The sequence below is a fragment of the Pseudorasbora parva genome, chromosome 4 (assembly GCF_024679245.1).
Source record: "Pseudorasbora parva isolate DD20220531a chromosome 4, ASM2467924v1, whole genome shotgun sequence".
In the NCBI taxonomy this organism is placed as follows: domain Eukaryota; kingdom Metazoa; phylum Chordata; class Actinopteri; order Cypriniformes; family Gobionidae; genus Pseudorasbora; species Pseudorasbora parva.
The window spans coordinates 39,864,124-39,880,640 of record NC_090175.1 but is presented as its reverse complement, the minus strand read 5'-3'; the positions used below and the strand labels follow the sequence as shown (position 1 = coordinate 39,880,640).

The following is a 16,517-nucleotide window of genomic DNA, read 5'->3' as shown; positions in this document are numbered from 1 at the left end:
TTCTGTGGTCCCATGTTAAAAGAGGTGATATGAAGGGAGCAAAGGGAAGAAAGAATGGACGTTGATGTAAGTTTTTGTAGGACAAGCTTGGCCTTTGATCTCGGAGCGGAGAGTCGTGTGTAGCGATGCGGTTACATCGCCTCAGGTCACCGTGACAACAGCCACCTGCACAGTAACACAGGCGCTCATCTCTCGCCGGAGCTTCACAGTTCACACACAACCAAACTCACAGAGAGCTGTTCAAACTCCCTGCGTGGGTTTCATCCTCAAAATACAGCCTCACTTTATAATTATTTTATTTATTTATTGCAAATGAATAGGCTACAGGCTTTCCGTCATGCGCGAAAAATAGGCTATTGTAATTAAATAATTGACCCCTGGGCCAAAATTATCTGAAACAAGCCACGGGCCACTCAGTGTTAAATTAATAAGGTCTAAAGCTTCATTCATTATTCTGCCTTTAGCCCTCTATCAATGGAACATGGCTTTATGGGGCGCGATTAAATGAGCTACATTTGTTGTTTTCTGAGAAGAGGTCAGAGAGTGTTGAACGGCGCGTCCATCGCATTGTTCGACGCTCAATTGTGTCTGTGTCGCCCATGAACCTAGAGACCTTAAATCATCGCCTGCCGTCATCCAGCGCGTGCTTTCACGCGCATTGTTGGTCCTGCGAAAATATAGCAAAAGCATTCTGCAGAAGTCTTGTTATATATTCAGCAAATGAAGCTTTATGAAAGTTAAATCAATGCAACCAAAAGGCCAAAACAGTTAAAACAAAGGTCTATTTTTGTTGTTTTGGCAGAGAGCTACATTTGTTTGATAACACGTAGCCTATCACTTATAGGCTACTGTAAAGCATTATTAGACCTGCATTAATGCATTATATTATAGACCACTCATTAATACATTCAGCCTATGAAATGTATCAAACAAAAAAATACAAAATAAACATGCATATTTCTATTACTATATAGGCTATTATCCTACTAGCTATATATAGGCCTACCTATAGCATATATATATATATTCTATATTTTAAATAATAAGCTATAATGGATTTTTTTTAAATAAATAATAAATAAATACAGTTTTTAAAGTTTTTTTGTTTAATTATTGTTACTGTTGTTTGGCTTTCTTAACATAACCTAAAGTTTCACGCACATGATTAGAGTGATTATTCTTTATAACTTAAGATCATGTCCTGTATTTCACTTAGGCCACGAATCCCCTGAGGCACTTAAACTTGTCAGTTTCCAGAGAGAGAGAGAGAGAGAGAGAGAGAGAGAGAGAGAGAGAGAGAGATGTTTGAAAAGTGTTACCAACAAATTTTCAGATATCCGCCTAGGCCTACGCAACCCACTATCTGAAGAGGGGGAGCGGTTGTGTGTGTGTGTGTGTGTGTGTGTGTGTTTGTGTGTGTGTGTGTGTGTGTGTGTGAGAGAGAGAGAGAGAGAGAGAGAGAGAGAGAGAGAGAGAGAGAGAGAGAGAGAGAGAGAGAGAGAGAGAGAGAGAGAGAGAGAGAGAGAGAGAGAGAGAGAAAGAGGAAGAAAGAGGGCATGAGCGCGCGGCTCTTTCTTGACTTTGCCCCATAATCGTTTCACGCTTCCTTCAGAGTCTCTTTTCCACCTAAAACGTTTAGTCTCACTCCAGTGAACAATTGCAACGGCGCAACAGGGAGCGGAAGAGTCACATTATTTCAAAGTACCATTCGTCAAAACCACTGTTACAAAAAAGAGCAGAGAGAACAGCAACAGAGGATATAGGAGAGGGAACTTTTTTTGTTCTCACCCCCCCGCTCATCCCTCTGTCCAACCTCTAGCCACGGCATGGACTTGGACCAAAAGGGTCCATCTCTGCGCATCGGACGGTCGGGTAGGGCCTTGTCTGTTTCTCCATTTCACTTGAACTATTGATTGTTCAAAGTAGTCTAGTAATTCTCTCTTTTACAAAACTTACAGCATTTGTGCACTTGCTAAATTGGCTATATACAGATGTGTGGGTTTTTTTATTGATCCTTGTTGGTGGTCCATCTTTTGACACTTTTAAAATGAAAAACACGTTGTAATGGGCCAAGAAATTCTTACATTTTGGCCAGCCCTTTACTGACTGTTTTTGACAGCAACGTGTTTTGAGCTTGTGTTGGGTTTGGGTCTATTTGTTCGGCCTATTTGTATACAATCCAAAGGAGCATAATCAAAATTCAAAACCGTCAGGAAATTTAAAAACAGAACTACAGGCCTACGCGAAAATGGATGAGAAGAACCAATGACATTTCCTGTCACACAATAAGGTTCTTGAAATCTGTTTGTTCCAATGGGGAAAACTTGTAAGTCCCTGCAGATGTTTTCATTCCAGAAGCATAAATTATGACTGTTCAGCCCTTGGATTCAATAAATAGGCTATTTCTATGTTTTCATAAACGTCCCCGGTTCACGCGTCACATTTAGAACTGCCAATGAAATGGCGCGTGCGATTGAGATTTACGCTTTAGTTTTGCCGGTATTGTTGCTGGCTACTGGGCACAACGTGAGATGTAACAGATACACACGTGTAATAGTAGCTAAACATTGATTGTTGACATGTAGAATGTGTGAGTATAAAACTATATATAAAGGGAATTTATAACAATGACAAACAACACGTTCTTAGATTGTTGTCATCTAAAGCAGGTCCTTTTAGACCAGTTTAAACCAGATAAGGTGGTTCATCTCACCTGCGTCAAAACGGCTACGCCCAGCTTTCCTTGAAGACTAAATCATATTATTATGAGACATCCAAGTAGGATATTTCTCGTGTTTTTCATTTGTCTTCTGATTTTTATTGTACGACCACTGTTATTTAATGTGGCCTTTTTCGTCAAAATAAATCTTTAAAACTTCAACTAAGCTTAAGCCTACCCTTAAATATCTGCTGTTACAGTCCTCAAAAAGCAAGTATTGATGCTAGCATATGCATTGTCATCCAACTGATGTAATGAGGGTTTCATTATATCGCTCGGGAAACTACTTATATAATTGATTTAACTAACCAGTGAACTAAACCGAACAGAACATATGAATGTTTTGGTCAATGATGTAATTCATTAATTCACCTTGGAGTGGACTGAAAGCCTTGTCCTTGCCTTTAACTCTGATAAGCTACTCTGAAATCTTCAGAATTATTATTCAATATTTAGATAGATTTGTGACCACCGACATCTGAACACTTCGTTATTATTGAAAAAGTTCTGTTTTTGTGTGTTCGTTTTACTTTTTATTATGTTTGTTCTTCTTATTTCATTAATAGACTCCTAAATCATATTTTCTAACATTTTCTCAAAGCGTTAAAATAATAAGCCAATCTCAATAATGGAATTATGATGGAACTTCTATCGAGCCAAAAGCGAACTGTAGCCTATGCTTAGCTGCATTTTAGTTTTACTTGTTTTTATAGGCCTATTTAATTTGCTAATTATATACAGAAATTTGCTTTTGGGCAACTATTATAAGCAAACATTTCCTCAAGAAAGACTATTTGATCACGTAGGGTATAGGCTACACACGGGGAAATTGAGAGACAAAAAGGAAGATATAGCCTAAAAAAATCAAATAATGTAGGCTATACAAAAGATTTAAACTGTTTAGGAAACATTCTGCATTTTTACTTTCTCAAAAAAAAAAAAAAAAAAAACACATCCTGTATGATTTATACGCCTTTTGAAAAGTGGGGACCACTGGGGGGACATTTGGTCCCCACAATGTATAAACAAGGGCACACATTACACACACACACAGAGAGAGAGAGAGAGAGAGAGAGAGAGAGAGAGAGAGAGAGAGAGAGAGAGAGAGAGAGAGAGAGAGAGAGAGAGAGAGAGAGAGAGAGAGAGAGAGAGAGAGAGAGAGAATTGGGTGTCCATTGAAAGCCCAAAGGCCTCTATACTTTCAGTCATGGAAAGGTTCAACTTGATTGTTATTTAGGTAAAATAACTTAATGATATTTAAACATCTTATGAAATTAAACACAGTGTCCTTGTGTGTGTGTGTGTGTGTGTGTGTGTGTGTGTGTGTGTGTGTGTGTGTGTGTGTGTGTGTGTGTGTGTGTGTGTGTGTGTGTGTGTGTGTGTGTGTGTGTGTGTGTGTGTGTGTGTGATGCTTCTTCACAAGGCACCAAAGGTTCGCCCCCTCGTGGCACCGGAGGAATCTCTTCCTCACAGAATGCAACGAATGTGTGTTGAGCACATGCAGATTGAGCATGAACAGAATTTAAGTGACTTAAGGGTTACATTAAACAGGCAAATACATGTAATATAATTGTATCTTTGATCTCTGATTGGACAATAACACTGTGACTATAGTCGCAGAAGATGCACGGAAATCTGCCCCAAAATGTTTTCAAACAAAACATAAAAATAGAATTTTCTAAGAGTTAACGTTTGCGTGTTGCTTTGAATAGGCTATACTCAGGCAGAGAGCTATCTAATTCTAACACATTGAGAAACATGATCTAACGAAATCATAATGTCGTGTAGCCTAATGTTTTGAATTTTTTTTCTTGGCAATTTACCTATTTACCTTTTTTTTTTTTTTTTTTTTTGCATATAAAGGGCATAAATAAATAAATACATAAATAAAAACACCGGTAATTATATTAAAATAATTAAATACATAAATAGGCTTAATAAATAAATAAACCAATAGGTGTTGGAAAGTAAAATACTCCTAAGTTAATTCCAAGCTAAAACTAGTTAAATTCAGGTTCTAATAATGAAATTAAACTAAAAATGAATACATGAATTAATAAATTAATAAATAAATGCCACATTAATGTTCATGCACTTACCCCTAATATTACGGTTTTGTCAATTATTATTTTTTGACAGTTTGATGCTTGTTATTTCTTGTTTGTAACATGTGCAGATCTAGCACTACAACAATTATAACCACCATTATTTAAAACACACCCGAGTTTATAAATCAACTAAACATAACATGACAATGTCAAGTGCTTATATCTGTTGTAGAGCTGGCAATAAGAAATTATTCAGAGTATGCTAAAAGTCTTGAAAGGATCGGCGCTTGTGTCCGTCAAGCATTTTTTTAGAAGCACAAAGAAACCTCATAAAGAAAAAACGAATACATTTCCTTATAGCCTAGATTGAGAATTATTCAACTTAAATAAATATATTAAAAGTAGCCTCCCATAAAAAAAAAAAATAGTCGAAGATGCTTAACAACAGTCGTGCAAGTGGGACATAATTTATCATTTCCAATAATGTGCAAATACAAAAAAAACTAAGTGAGAAAATATGTTCATCCATTTTATATGTAGGCTATCATTATATTTGATATGCCATGTAGCTCAGTAGAATGCTGCGATTTGTCAGTTATAATAAGCAATTTTTTACAATGGTTTTACATAGCTTATGCATAATTGAAAACATATTCGGGCGCAATACCCAACTATTAACCATTTATTAATTGAATGACTGAAAAAACGTGCAAACGGATATTTAAAAAATTCAATTTTATCATCTTCCATAATTGAAATTAGACATGGGATCAGCAAAGCCAGAGAACCAACTTCGATCCAAGACTCCCTATTTGTCAGCGCACAATTGGGACAGCACGTCACTTTCATATTGGCTCAGTGTTAGCCAATCGGTGTCGTCTTTATCTGAGCGCGACTCAGGGCGATTGTGACGGCAGAGGTGCTGAGCCCGGATAGGTAGACTTATCTTGATTGACAGTCTCGCTCGGGCTCGGTAGTAGATTCAGAGCGCTGTAGCTTTGGCGCTGTCCACACGAGAGCAGGTTCTGAAACGCGCCGTGCGCTCGTGCAGTGTTTGCGCGGTAAGGACCGAGGCTCGACCACCGCTTCTCACCGCCGGAGCGACCACACTGGAAGAACCGATCGGCGGACATTACACCACCGTATCATTCATCTGAGACTTTCCGTGGATTTTTACGCGCGTCGAAACTTAATAAAGCTTTCTTCTTCAGGACATTCCTTGGACATTTTTTTCAAGTTCAAATGCTTCACGCAATGGCTATTTATCATTTTCTGTTTAACTTTGGCAAACATTTTGATTCGGGGTTCATACCATGCACTTTTTAATTGCATATGCCCACTGTCGTATGTCTATTGTTCGGGGATCTTCGTACTGTCGGAGTTATCTGCATATTTTCTTTTTTTAAAGAGACTCTATGGGCGCGATTTGAGCAATTAGAAGAGCAGGATGCAAGGGACGTTTATGTGAAGATACGTTGAACATGAAGTAAATGTTTGGGTTTATCAGAAACCTCGCCAGGATTTTACAGATCCCTGGTAGAGACGCGCTCTGACAGCGCGAACCTCAGTCACAGTTCACGGGTCACGGTCAGTGGAGCGAGGATGTCAAGATAGAGCTTGGAAACGAGACTTCTACCTTTTAATCTAAAGCTTAAGAAGACTGTTCGGACTAATATTAAAATTGGTACAAATCGCCAGGACTTTTCTTTTGATGAATCCCTAGTTCACTCTGGATGTTGGGCCGCAGAAGCAGTTGTGTGACCCTGCAGGGCTGTGCCCTGACCGCCTATTCGCTTGTTTTTGTAGACTAATTATTGATGGAACATATAAATGATTATTTATGAATTATACTTTTTTATCCTCACCTCGAAAATCACAAGAACAGCGTTTAGTCTTGACCCGATTGGCCATAGGTCTTCAGGGTCAATTGTTTATTTTCCAACCAAAGTTTCTCTGGACATCCAAACAGCTGAAACTGTGTTTAAAAGAAACATTTCCGAGCAGAACGGACTGACTACATCGCACAACCCTTTTTTTAAATAAAGAACAGGTCATTAAAGACTTTTTGGTGTTTTTTTCACGAAAGGCCTGTCCTGCTAACCGATGGAAATCCACTGCAAACACGACCCGTTCGCGGCCATGCACAGTAAGTTGGAACTGTGGTCTTGCTTTTACTAAATGCTTTCAAATGTTTGATTTCATTCATGCGATTTTTTTTATAACTAGAATGACAAAATATATGCTACTCGGAGTAAATATAGGCTAATAAAAGCAAAACACTATATGCGCAGTATAGCTGTAAACTTTAAAAAGGCAACTGTCTTAAATAAAGGTATAGTTTTTGGCCCGATTGTTTTGGCATTCTTCTGTTTATTAAGAACCGGATTGCTTTGTTAGAGCTTTAGCCTGCTTGACAATCCCTGGGGGGAAAGAGAGGGGGGAAGAGATCGCGGCCAAGGCCAGCAGCCAGCGGACACAAACCGAACTTGAACCGCAGCTGAGGATATGGCAAACAGGCTACGTAACCTTTAAATACATTGCTTTAGGGTAGCTGTAAACAGGCCACTCGTGAGGTTAAAAACGAAAGCTGAAGTTGCTCACTGTGGCGGAGAGATGTGTGGTCACTCATTCGTGACATGGCGGACACCGGTGGTCCCCCCAGATACCAGCGTTAGGGCCCCTTTTCTCTTTCCCTCCTCTTTATTTTTTAATTCGTGTTGCCGCCGCAAACAATAGCTTCTACTCATTTAAATAGTCTGCAACACATTTTCGTTATAAATTAGCATTTTATGTCAAACTTTATAATTATGTTTCTTAATATACAATTAGGCTATTGTAAATATTTATTATCTATGAAATCTTCAATTTGTAAGAAAAAGAAAATGTTTAAAAAATGAAAATGGCATGTCTTTGTTACCAAAACCAAGCTGCCAATCACATATTATGCACACTGAAAATGCAATTGTGATCTCTCTCTCTCTCTCTCTCTCTCTCTCTCTCTCTCTCTCTCTCTCTCTCTCTCTCTCTCTCTCTCTCTCTCTCTCTCTCTCTCTCTCTCGCTCATTCTTTCTTTCTCTCTCATCGATGAATAAAACCGCAAAACTCAAATATGCGCGCACCCACCCACCCGTGCACGCACACGCACATCTATGTGAAATGACATCTATTGGCACGGTGAATGAAACGGTGGATTAGATGTATACACATTTCAGGAGCTAGAACGAATCACGTTTCCTCTCCGCCACAATATCTCAGCACAATCGGCGGGGTAAAACGATTACACCGAAAATGTCAAACGGTGCAAGCCTCAAGAATGCCACGAACCTGCGAGACTTTTGGGAAAGAAACTCCACTGACTTTGCAGAGAGAGGAAGGCGACTTGAGGATGTTTTAAACTCACAAGGCTACTCATCTTTCTCGTTAATATTAATAAGACTTTGCAGGTTTTAAATGACCATAAAAACTTTGAACTCTCGTAGAATGTAAGTTACAATAGGGCCAATATTTAACACTCCTAGTGGTGCAGAAATTCATTAAATGTTACAGTTGTTATAGGCCACCGGTTGGTCGAACAGGCTACATTTAAGTTTTGAATGCGAATGAGAGCGATGAATGCGTAGCCTGCTAATATATGGATATTTGGAAAATAATTCTAACAGCGTTTAATTTGGTCTTATTAAAATACGAATTCATAAATATTAATTGTATCGAAAAAATAGCTAATTCAGTCTTATTTAGGAGTGAAGCATTTAAGTGTATGCTAAGCATTTTTATTTGTATTGCTAACATTTCTGAAAAGTGTAATTGTTTTGGTTCTGTGGTCTCCCTGGTTTCCCTGGGTTGTTTGGTGTCATTTGTTTAAAAAAATTAAATAAAAATCTATATTATTTTATTTTTACAATTTTACATTTGAACTAAAGTGGGCAAAAAATTCCTTATTAGAAAATAAAATAGCCTTAAATAGGCTAATAATCAGGCATGATCAGTGAGGTAATTAATTACTAATAGGTTATATGCTATACGTGATTCATTTGAGTAAACTATATGACAAAATAATAATAATTAATGTGTCACTTATAGCCTATGTGAAAAGGCTATAAACGAATGAATAAAAAAGACTTTTTGAATCCAGCAACTGGATGTTTAAACGTAGGCTATTTTTATATACAAAATATTTTATTTTTATTATTTTTAAAATGTAATTGCGATTTTATTTCCAAATGCTGCATTTATTTTCGAACGGAATGCGTTTACCCTGCACGAATAAAGGCAGTCCCTTACTTGTTTCTTTTCTCTTTTTTACTTCTTCTGGAGTCTGTTTGTTAAAGCACGCCTGATGTCACGTCGCTTTGCTGGCGTTTGGTTTAATCGGAGCGGCCGATAGCGGATCGTAATGGAGCAGCGTCTCTAATCGGGTTTATTTTCTGGATGGGGGAGCATGAATGTCTTTCAGCCGCTCTCGCTATTTCTAAACGGAACCTGCCTCGAAATCAATCAAAGCTCCAGGAACACTTCGATTTATAAGCCAGCAGTATTTGCAGAAGAAACGGAGAAAAGTCTTGGTCAGATCACATCTGAATAGCTTGTTTCGTTTAATCCTTAACCCTCTCTCTCTCTCTCTCTCTCTCTCTCTCTCTCTCTCTCTCTCTCTCTCTCTCTCTCTCTCTCTCTCTCTCTCTCTCTCTCTCTCTCTCTCTCTCTCTCGGACGCACTTATATTCAAACAAACACACATAGCCAACACTTATACACATGCTTGCTCCAAGCATAGCTAATATTATGGTCATAACATATAACAAGTAACTGTAAATCAGTTATTTTAACTGGTTGCAGTCAGAAAGGTTTCCACCTTTCAAACTAAAATATTAGAAATTTAGCACAAACTGATCTAAAAACTCTCCAAGTTATGCATTTTTTAAAACTTAAGTGCCCTTCCACAAAAAAATAGCTAATTTATAAATAGCTAATAACTAAGTTTGTTTGCTGTATTTCCCTGTGTATTTCACTTTGTAGTAGGACACAGATGTGATATTGTTTTTTCCATTTAAACAGGAGATTAAGCAAAATATGTTTTAATAAATAATAATAACAATTATACATCTGACCCAAAAAAGTCTGCACGCCTAATTTATGTACATCTTTTTTTTTTTTTTTTAAATCAATCGAGTTAGTGGACTCCATCACCTAAGTTTTTAAATAATAAACTGTAACTGAGACAGAAGAAAGAAAGAATACAGAGAAAATGAAACAGAAGCAAACCAGCATTGATAGAAAGGAAAAAGAAAAGGTGGTGGTGAAACTGAAAACGAAAGGCATTAAAAAAAATCCAAGTATTACTAACAGACCTCTCAGAAGCTTGGTCAAATTACTCAGTAAAGGAAGTTCACGAAAAAGCAGCCCTTTTTTTCCTCATTGCCTTGAGAGAATGAAAATGACATATTGGGTTTTAATTTTGTTAGCTGAACTTATATATTTCGTTATGAGGACACAAGGCCAGTTAGGTCTTTTTGATATTGCCTTGCCCGGATGTATTTAAGATCCATTACCCTGTAGCTCGGATTAACAGATCCCCCAGTTCCATTGTGTGTGTAAATGTGTGTTTGTGTGTTCCCCTTCTGAAGCAATCAGTATGTTAATATGACAGATTGACTGGATTACCACATAGACTTCTGCACTGAAATGATGATAAGATACTGAATTCTAATGAATATATATATACAGTACAAGAATGAAAGAAAATTGGTATCCAAAAGTCTAAGCCCACCAAGGAGGTCCAGCTCACCACCCACTGTGCAAAATAGACTCAGAATGATGATTATAGACAATATACAAAATCAAACCTGAGTGAGGAGGTCATGTGCAATTCTCCAAGTGACCACCAGGGGCAGATAAAAAAAACGGAAGGAAGAGACTGCATAGTTGTAACCTTCAGGTCAAAGACACACACCCACCCACACACACACACACACACACACACACACACACACACACACACACACACACACACACACACACACACACACACACACACACACACACACACACACACACACATCTGTTTGTATTTGTGACATATGGGGACATTCCACAGTCGTAATGGTTTTTATACTGTACAAACCGTATTTTCTATCCCCTTACACTGCCCCTGCCCCTAAACCTACCCATCGAAGGAAACATTCTGCATTTTTCCTTTCTAAAAAAAATTCATCATGTATGATTTATAAGCATTTTGAAAAGTGAGGACATCATATTTCACTCTCTCCTTGTAATACTTATATCATACCCATGTCATTATACACATTTGTGTCCTCATATGTCACAAAAACATGCCCACACACACACACACACACACACACACACACACACACACACACACACACACACACACACACACACACACACACACACACACACACACACACACACACACACACACACGTAGTGTTTCCATCTTTTATGGGGACATTCCATAGGCACAATGGATTTCATACTGTACAAACAGTATTTTCTACCCTGCTACACTGCCCCTACCCCTAAACCTACCCATCACAGGAAATATTCTGCATTTTTACTTTCTCAAAAAAAAAAAACTCCTTCTGTGTGATTTATAAAATGTTTTCCTCATGGGGACCTAAAAATGTCCCCACAAGGACAAGGATTTTGGATATTGCCATCTTTGTGGGGACATTTTGTCCCCATAGCGTAGGGATTACCAGCCCACACACACACACACACACACACACACACACACACACACACACACACACACACACGGGTGGAACAGCAACACCTTTTTCCTGTTATGTGACAGCTCCTGTATTTAAGGAAGATATGATTTGCTCAGTGTCCTTTTATTGCTGTCTGTGTCCGCAGGGCATGGAGGGGTGAATCAGCTAGGTGGGGTGTTTGTAAACGGGCGACCCTTGCCTGACGTGGTGAGGCAGAGGATAGTGGAGTTGGCCCATCAGGGTGTACGTCCATGTGACATCTCCCGCCAGCTCCGGGTCAGCCACGGCTGTGTCAGCAAGATACTGGGCAGGTAAGTTCTGCTTATCGTAAAACATTTTGAAAGAGAAAAAAAAGGGTAACATTTTATTTTAGTGTCCTTGTTACATGTACAATAACAGTAAATTATGTATAATTACATGCAACTAACCCTCAACTGAACCCTAACCAATAAGTACATTTTAAAATTAATATTAACTTAAATATATAATTACACTGTAACAATGACACTTAAATAAAGTGCAACTAAAAAACGTAATATCACTAGAAAAATAGGACCAAAAATACCATGGAACCATCATATTTTTCTAGAGATTCTTTATTACTTTGCATATTTTATAAAAGAAAAATGTATATGTATATGTCCCATATATTCATACTGTTTCTGTGAGAATACATATTTCATTTAAAACATTGACAAACACGCTACCACTAAAAAGTTTGGGGTCAGTACGATTTGTTTTGGAAATAAATAAATAATTTTATTCCAAGGATGCATTAAATGGATCATATGTGACAGTAAAGACATTTATAATGATACAAACGATTTCTATTGAATGCTGTTCTTTTGAACTGTCTATTCCAATCCTAAACTACAATGGGTCACGCTTTCTAGAAAAATATGAAGCAGCACAACCATTTTCATCATTGATAATAAAAAAAGGCTGTTAAGCAACAAAAAGATATATTGAAATGTAAAATAAGTATTCCTATTCACAATATTACTGTTTTACTGTATTTTAGATCAAATAATTGCAGCCTTGGTGAGCATAAGAGACATATGTAAGCATATAGACCAGCTTTTGAGCTGTACAATATTATAATAGAGTGAATGAGTCTTGAAACTATTGGTGAACATGTGAATAGATGGTCTCATGTGTCACTATAGGGAGGAAATGACAGTTTCTTGAGATATTATATGATTATTTAATATAACAATGTATTGGCGAATAATATTCGGACCCCATGGATTAGTTCCCACACACAGAGTTTGCCTAGTCCCAGACCAAAAAGGATTTTGAATGGAGAATCTCTATTGCCTGTGCCGTTTTACCCAGAACTAGGCTTAATCTTTGCCTGGGAAACCAGCTTAATGTCCTCTATTGCATTCAAACAGTGGGGCCCGTATCTGTTTGGAGACTTGCCTTTAAATGCTTTCCAACCCTTCCATTCTTTCACCAAGTCAATTTATACTTGATCCATAATAAATATCAATTTCTAAAATATCCATACACTGATGAATGCTGTTCGTACGTCTGATATTCCCTCTGCAGTCGGTTCAACTTGAGGCTGACTCAGCGCTTCCTTTCCTTTCTTCCAATTCAAAAATTCTGAAATCTCGCACCGGAGCCAAAGTCAAAGCGCCGTCTTTTCTTTCTGTCTTTCTGGGACAAAAAAGAAAAGATTCATCACATTTTACATTTGCATCAAAATGACACTGGCACCATACGTCTCCCGAGGAGGGAGGGATGGCTGGAAGGACAGAGAAAGGGAGAGAGAGAGGAGGAAAGAAGAAGGAGAGAGAGCAGAGGGAGGAAGGGGTTAAGGGGGAGGACAGAATTTGAATGGATAAAGGTGTGGATTAGTGCTAGAGCCTTTAGCTATATCAAAAAAATGTGTTTCGCATTGTTCTCCTTTGCCTCAACCCTCTTCCCCCAGCCCCGGTCCAACTCACTCAACCGTTACTGCAGCGCTCTGTGTGTGTGTGTGTGTGTGTGTGTGTGTGTGTGTGTGTGTGTGTGTGTGTGTGGTAATATCTCCCCTCCCTCTTACTGCTCAGGCAGAAAACACACTAATATGTGGGCTGCAAGTGAGGTTTGAGTAAATAAGGCGTATGACTAACTCTGCTCTCTTGTAATGAGGGAATTTTCTGCGTTCTCATTTTGGTGTACTTTTCATGGCTGCGCTGTTTGGTTTATGTTTGTGTGTTGGGCCTTAACTAAATGCAAGCCATGCAAGATGAAGCGGAGCACCTAAAACCTCCTTAACCATGGTACAATCTTTATAAAACACTAGCAAGAGCAACATATGAGACACCAATGTTCCACAAATGTTCATTAATATTAATGATCAGATTTTCAATGCATTTTCAAATAGTTTTAAATATGCATTGTTATTTTTTTATTTGTAAAAAATGCAAGGATGCATTCAATTGAACAAATTATAAAACACTTTCACTATTTCAAATACATGTGGTTATTCATTAACACAAATATTAAGCAGCCCAGCTATTTTCAGCATATAATAAATGTGTCTTGAGCACTAAAAAAGCAATATCCTAATGACAATTAATCATTTAAAACAACGCATACCAAATTTCCCAATACATATATTAATGAATTAATATCAGATAGCTATATTGACAATAATTGATTAATATTACTAATATAAACCAATGATTATTCCACCATCGCCAAGCATCTTGGTGCATTAATACTGTGTGGACACATCTACATGACTTTGAAGTGTCTCATCCCTTCAGAATTTAGACCAGGATTTGTTTTAGAATTCCTGTGTGTATGTCTTAAACATAAGATTTTGTTATGTTATCATGTGTTTTGTAATAGGCCGAATGGATTGATCATTTATTGCTCGCTTGTAAAAGGTATGTTGTTCTCCTGTGTCAGTGTTACTAGTAACCTACTGTGCGCTGACCGCGAGGCATTACAGACCTACAATGTCAGATAAGCATATGTTCTAACTCTCCGTTTATCGTGCCTGGTAAAATACAGCTATCTATATTCTCCACAGGTACTATGAGACGGGCAGCATCAGACCAGGGGTGATCGGAGGCTCCAAACCAAAGGTTGCTACACCCAAAGTCGTCGACAAAATCGCTGATTACAAACGCCAAAACCCCACCATGTTTGCCTGGGAGATCCGAGACAGACTGCTGGCAGAGAGAGTGTGTGACAATGACAGCGTGCCCAGTGTCAGCTCAATCAACAGGTGTGTGTGTGTGTGTGTGTGTGTGTGCACTGTTAAAATATTTTCATGATTATTCATTTAACTTGACACAAAAATGTCTGTTTACTCGAGCGTTGATTTCCTTAAACCTGCAGTCTGTAACTTATTTTGGGTAAAAATGATCCAAAATCAATTTTTTAGCAAGCATATAACCAGCCAGAGTTCAAAACTATCTCCTTACCTTAGCCCGATTCACAACGGCAAGCTTGTAATAATGTGTTCTAATTTGAGTGGTACTGGTGGGTTCTGAGGGAAAATACGAGCTTCCGTCATTACCTCACGTCTGTTTACGTAAAGGAGTTCTGGCTAATAGGCTATATCGCATGTGAGGATGCTGTGGGTGGCGGATCATTTGTGGCATCTTCTTACAGCAGATGGAATGTAATTAAACTTGTCATTTTGATGGCGGCTTGTAATCCAGAAAGTGCGTTAATAGACAACCCAAACATACACCTCAAACATTAGATTCTTCCGCGCCGAAGATAACGTCGAAAATAACTGCAATTTCAGGGTTCAAACAGAGATGGCGACAAAGAGGTCAAACTTATGGACTGCAGCTTTAAAATGGAAGGGAGTACAACTTAAGATTTCACTTTTTAAGCTTTGATCGGGTTGAAAGTGTTTTCTGAATGTGTTTTTGCTATGGACCCTTTTCAGACTGTGATGATGCGTTTTAACGGTTATTAATATTGTAAATCTGGCAACGTTTTTTGTATTTTCATATTTTTAAATTTTATTATATGTACATTTATAACACTTATAGTTTGTATTATATTAATTTTGCATCAAATTGCAAAAAACAACCTACAGCTGCTGTGAAGGTATTTCTAATACAGCGTCTTACATATTTCTCTCTTTTCACTGCAGTTATCTGTCTCACTCAATTTTTTCCCTCTTTTTGAAAGTTGTGAAATGTCTATTGTTGCATTTTTCTTGTGCTATTTGAGAAAATGGGGACACAAAAATATATTTAATGTATGTATTCTCTCATTCACTGCTATAAAAGTTTAACCCAACTATGACAACTTCAGCTCTAAGAAACCCAGAAATGTGAAAAGGGTCTATTGCTTCACATGCATAAAACATGTTTTTGTATTGTTCCAAACAGTGGGGTCAGTAAGATTTTCTTTTCTCTTTTTTTTGTTGGGGGGTGAGAAATTGATACTTTAATTGAGCAAGTACAGATTTAAATTAAACAAGATTGACATTACATTCATTTATGATGTTATAAAACATTTACATTTAAAATAAATGCTATTCATTTGAACTTTATATTCATCAACCCTGGATTTTTTCTCCCAGCAGTTTCCCCAAACATATTAAGCAGCACAACTGTTTTCAACTGTTTGCACCAAATTTGCCATATTAAAATGATTTTTGAGGGTTCATGTGAGTAATGATACTGAAAATTCAGTTATCACAGGAACAAATTACATTTTAAAATATAATGAAATAGAAAAAAAATATTTAAAATTGTAATAACATTTTAGAATATTACTGTTTACAATATTACTGTGTTTTTGATCAAATAAATGTAGCCTTGATGAGCATAACTTCTTTCAAAAACATTTAAAATGACTTACAGACCCCAAAGTATATGTGTTTAACCATTACATTTTTGAGAACTGGACATTTGGAAAGTCGATCACTCAGTGTAGAAAAGGGATAGAGCAATGCATGGAGAAGAGCTACAAAGAATGGGGGGAGCTTGAGGGGGACAGAGGAAAACAACAGGACTGAGTCAGTGGAATAAAAAGAAACACATATTCATGAGCAGTG

General features: G+C 37.7%; 1 protein-coding gene across 3 annotated transcripts in view; it reads left to right on the top strand.

The window, feature by feature from the left end:
- The first annotated feature begins 1,585 nt into the window (after window positions 1-1,585).
- The window catches only part of pax5 (paired box 5), a 58,932-nt gene continuing 44,000 nt past the window's right edge, over window positions 1,586-16,517 (top strand). For 2 of the 3 annotated variants that reach the window (XM_067441748.1, XM_067441746.1), the window contains exons 1-3: window positions 1,586-1,872; window positions 11,640-11,805; window positions 14,523-14,720. In XM_067441748.1, the coding sequence (XP_067297849.1) occupies window positions 1,827-1,872; window positions 11,640-11,805; window positions 14,523-14,720 (410 nt within the window). In that variant the 5' untranslated portion in view covers window positions 1,586-1,826. Of the gene's footprint in view, window positions 1,873-5,765; window positions 6,914-11,639; window positions 11,806-14,522; window positions 14,721-16,517 lie in introns of those variants that run through there. The other variant, XM_067441747.1, reaches the window with a different exon arrangement.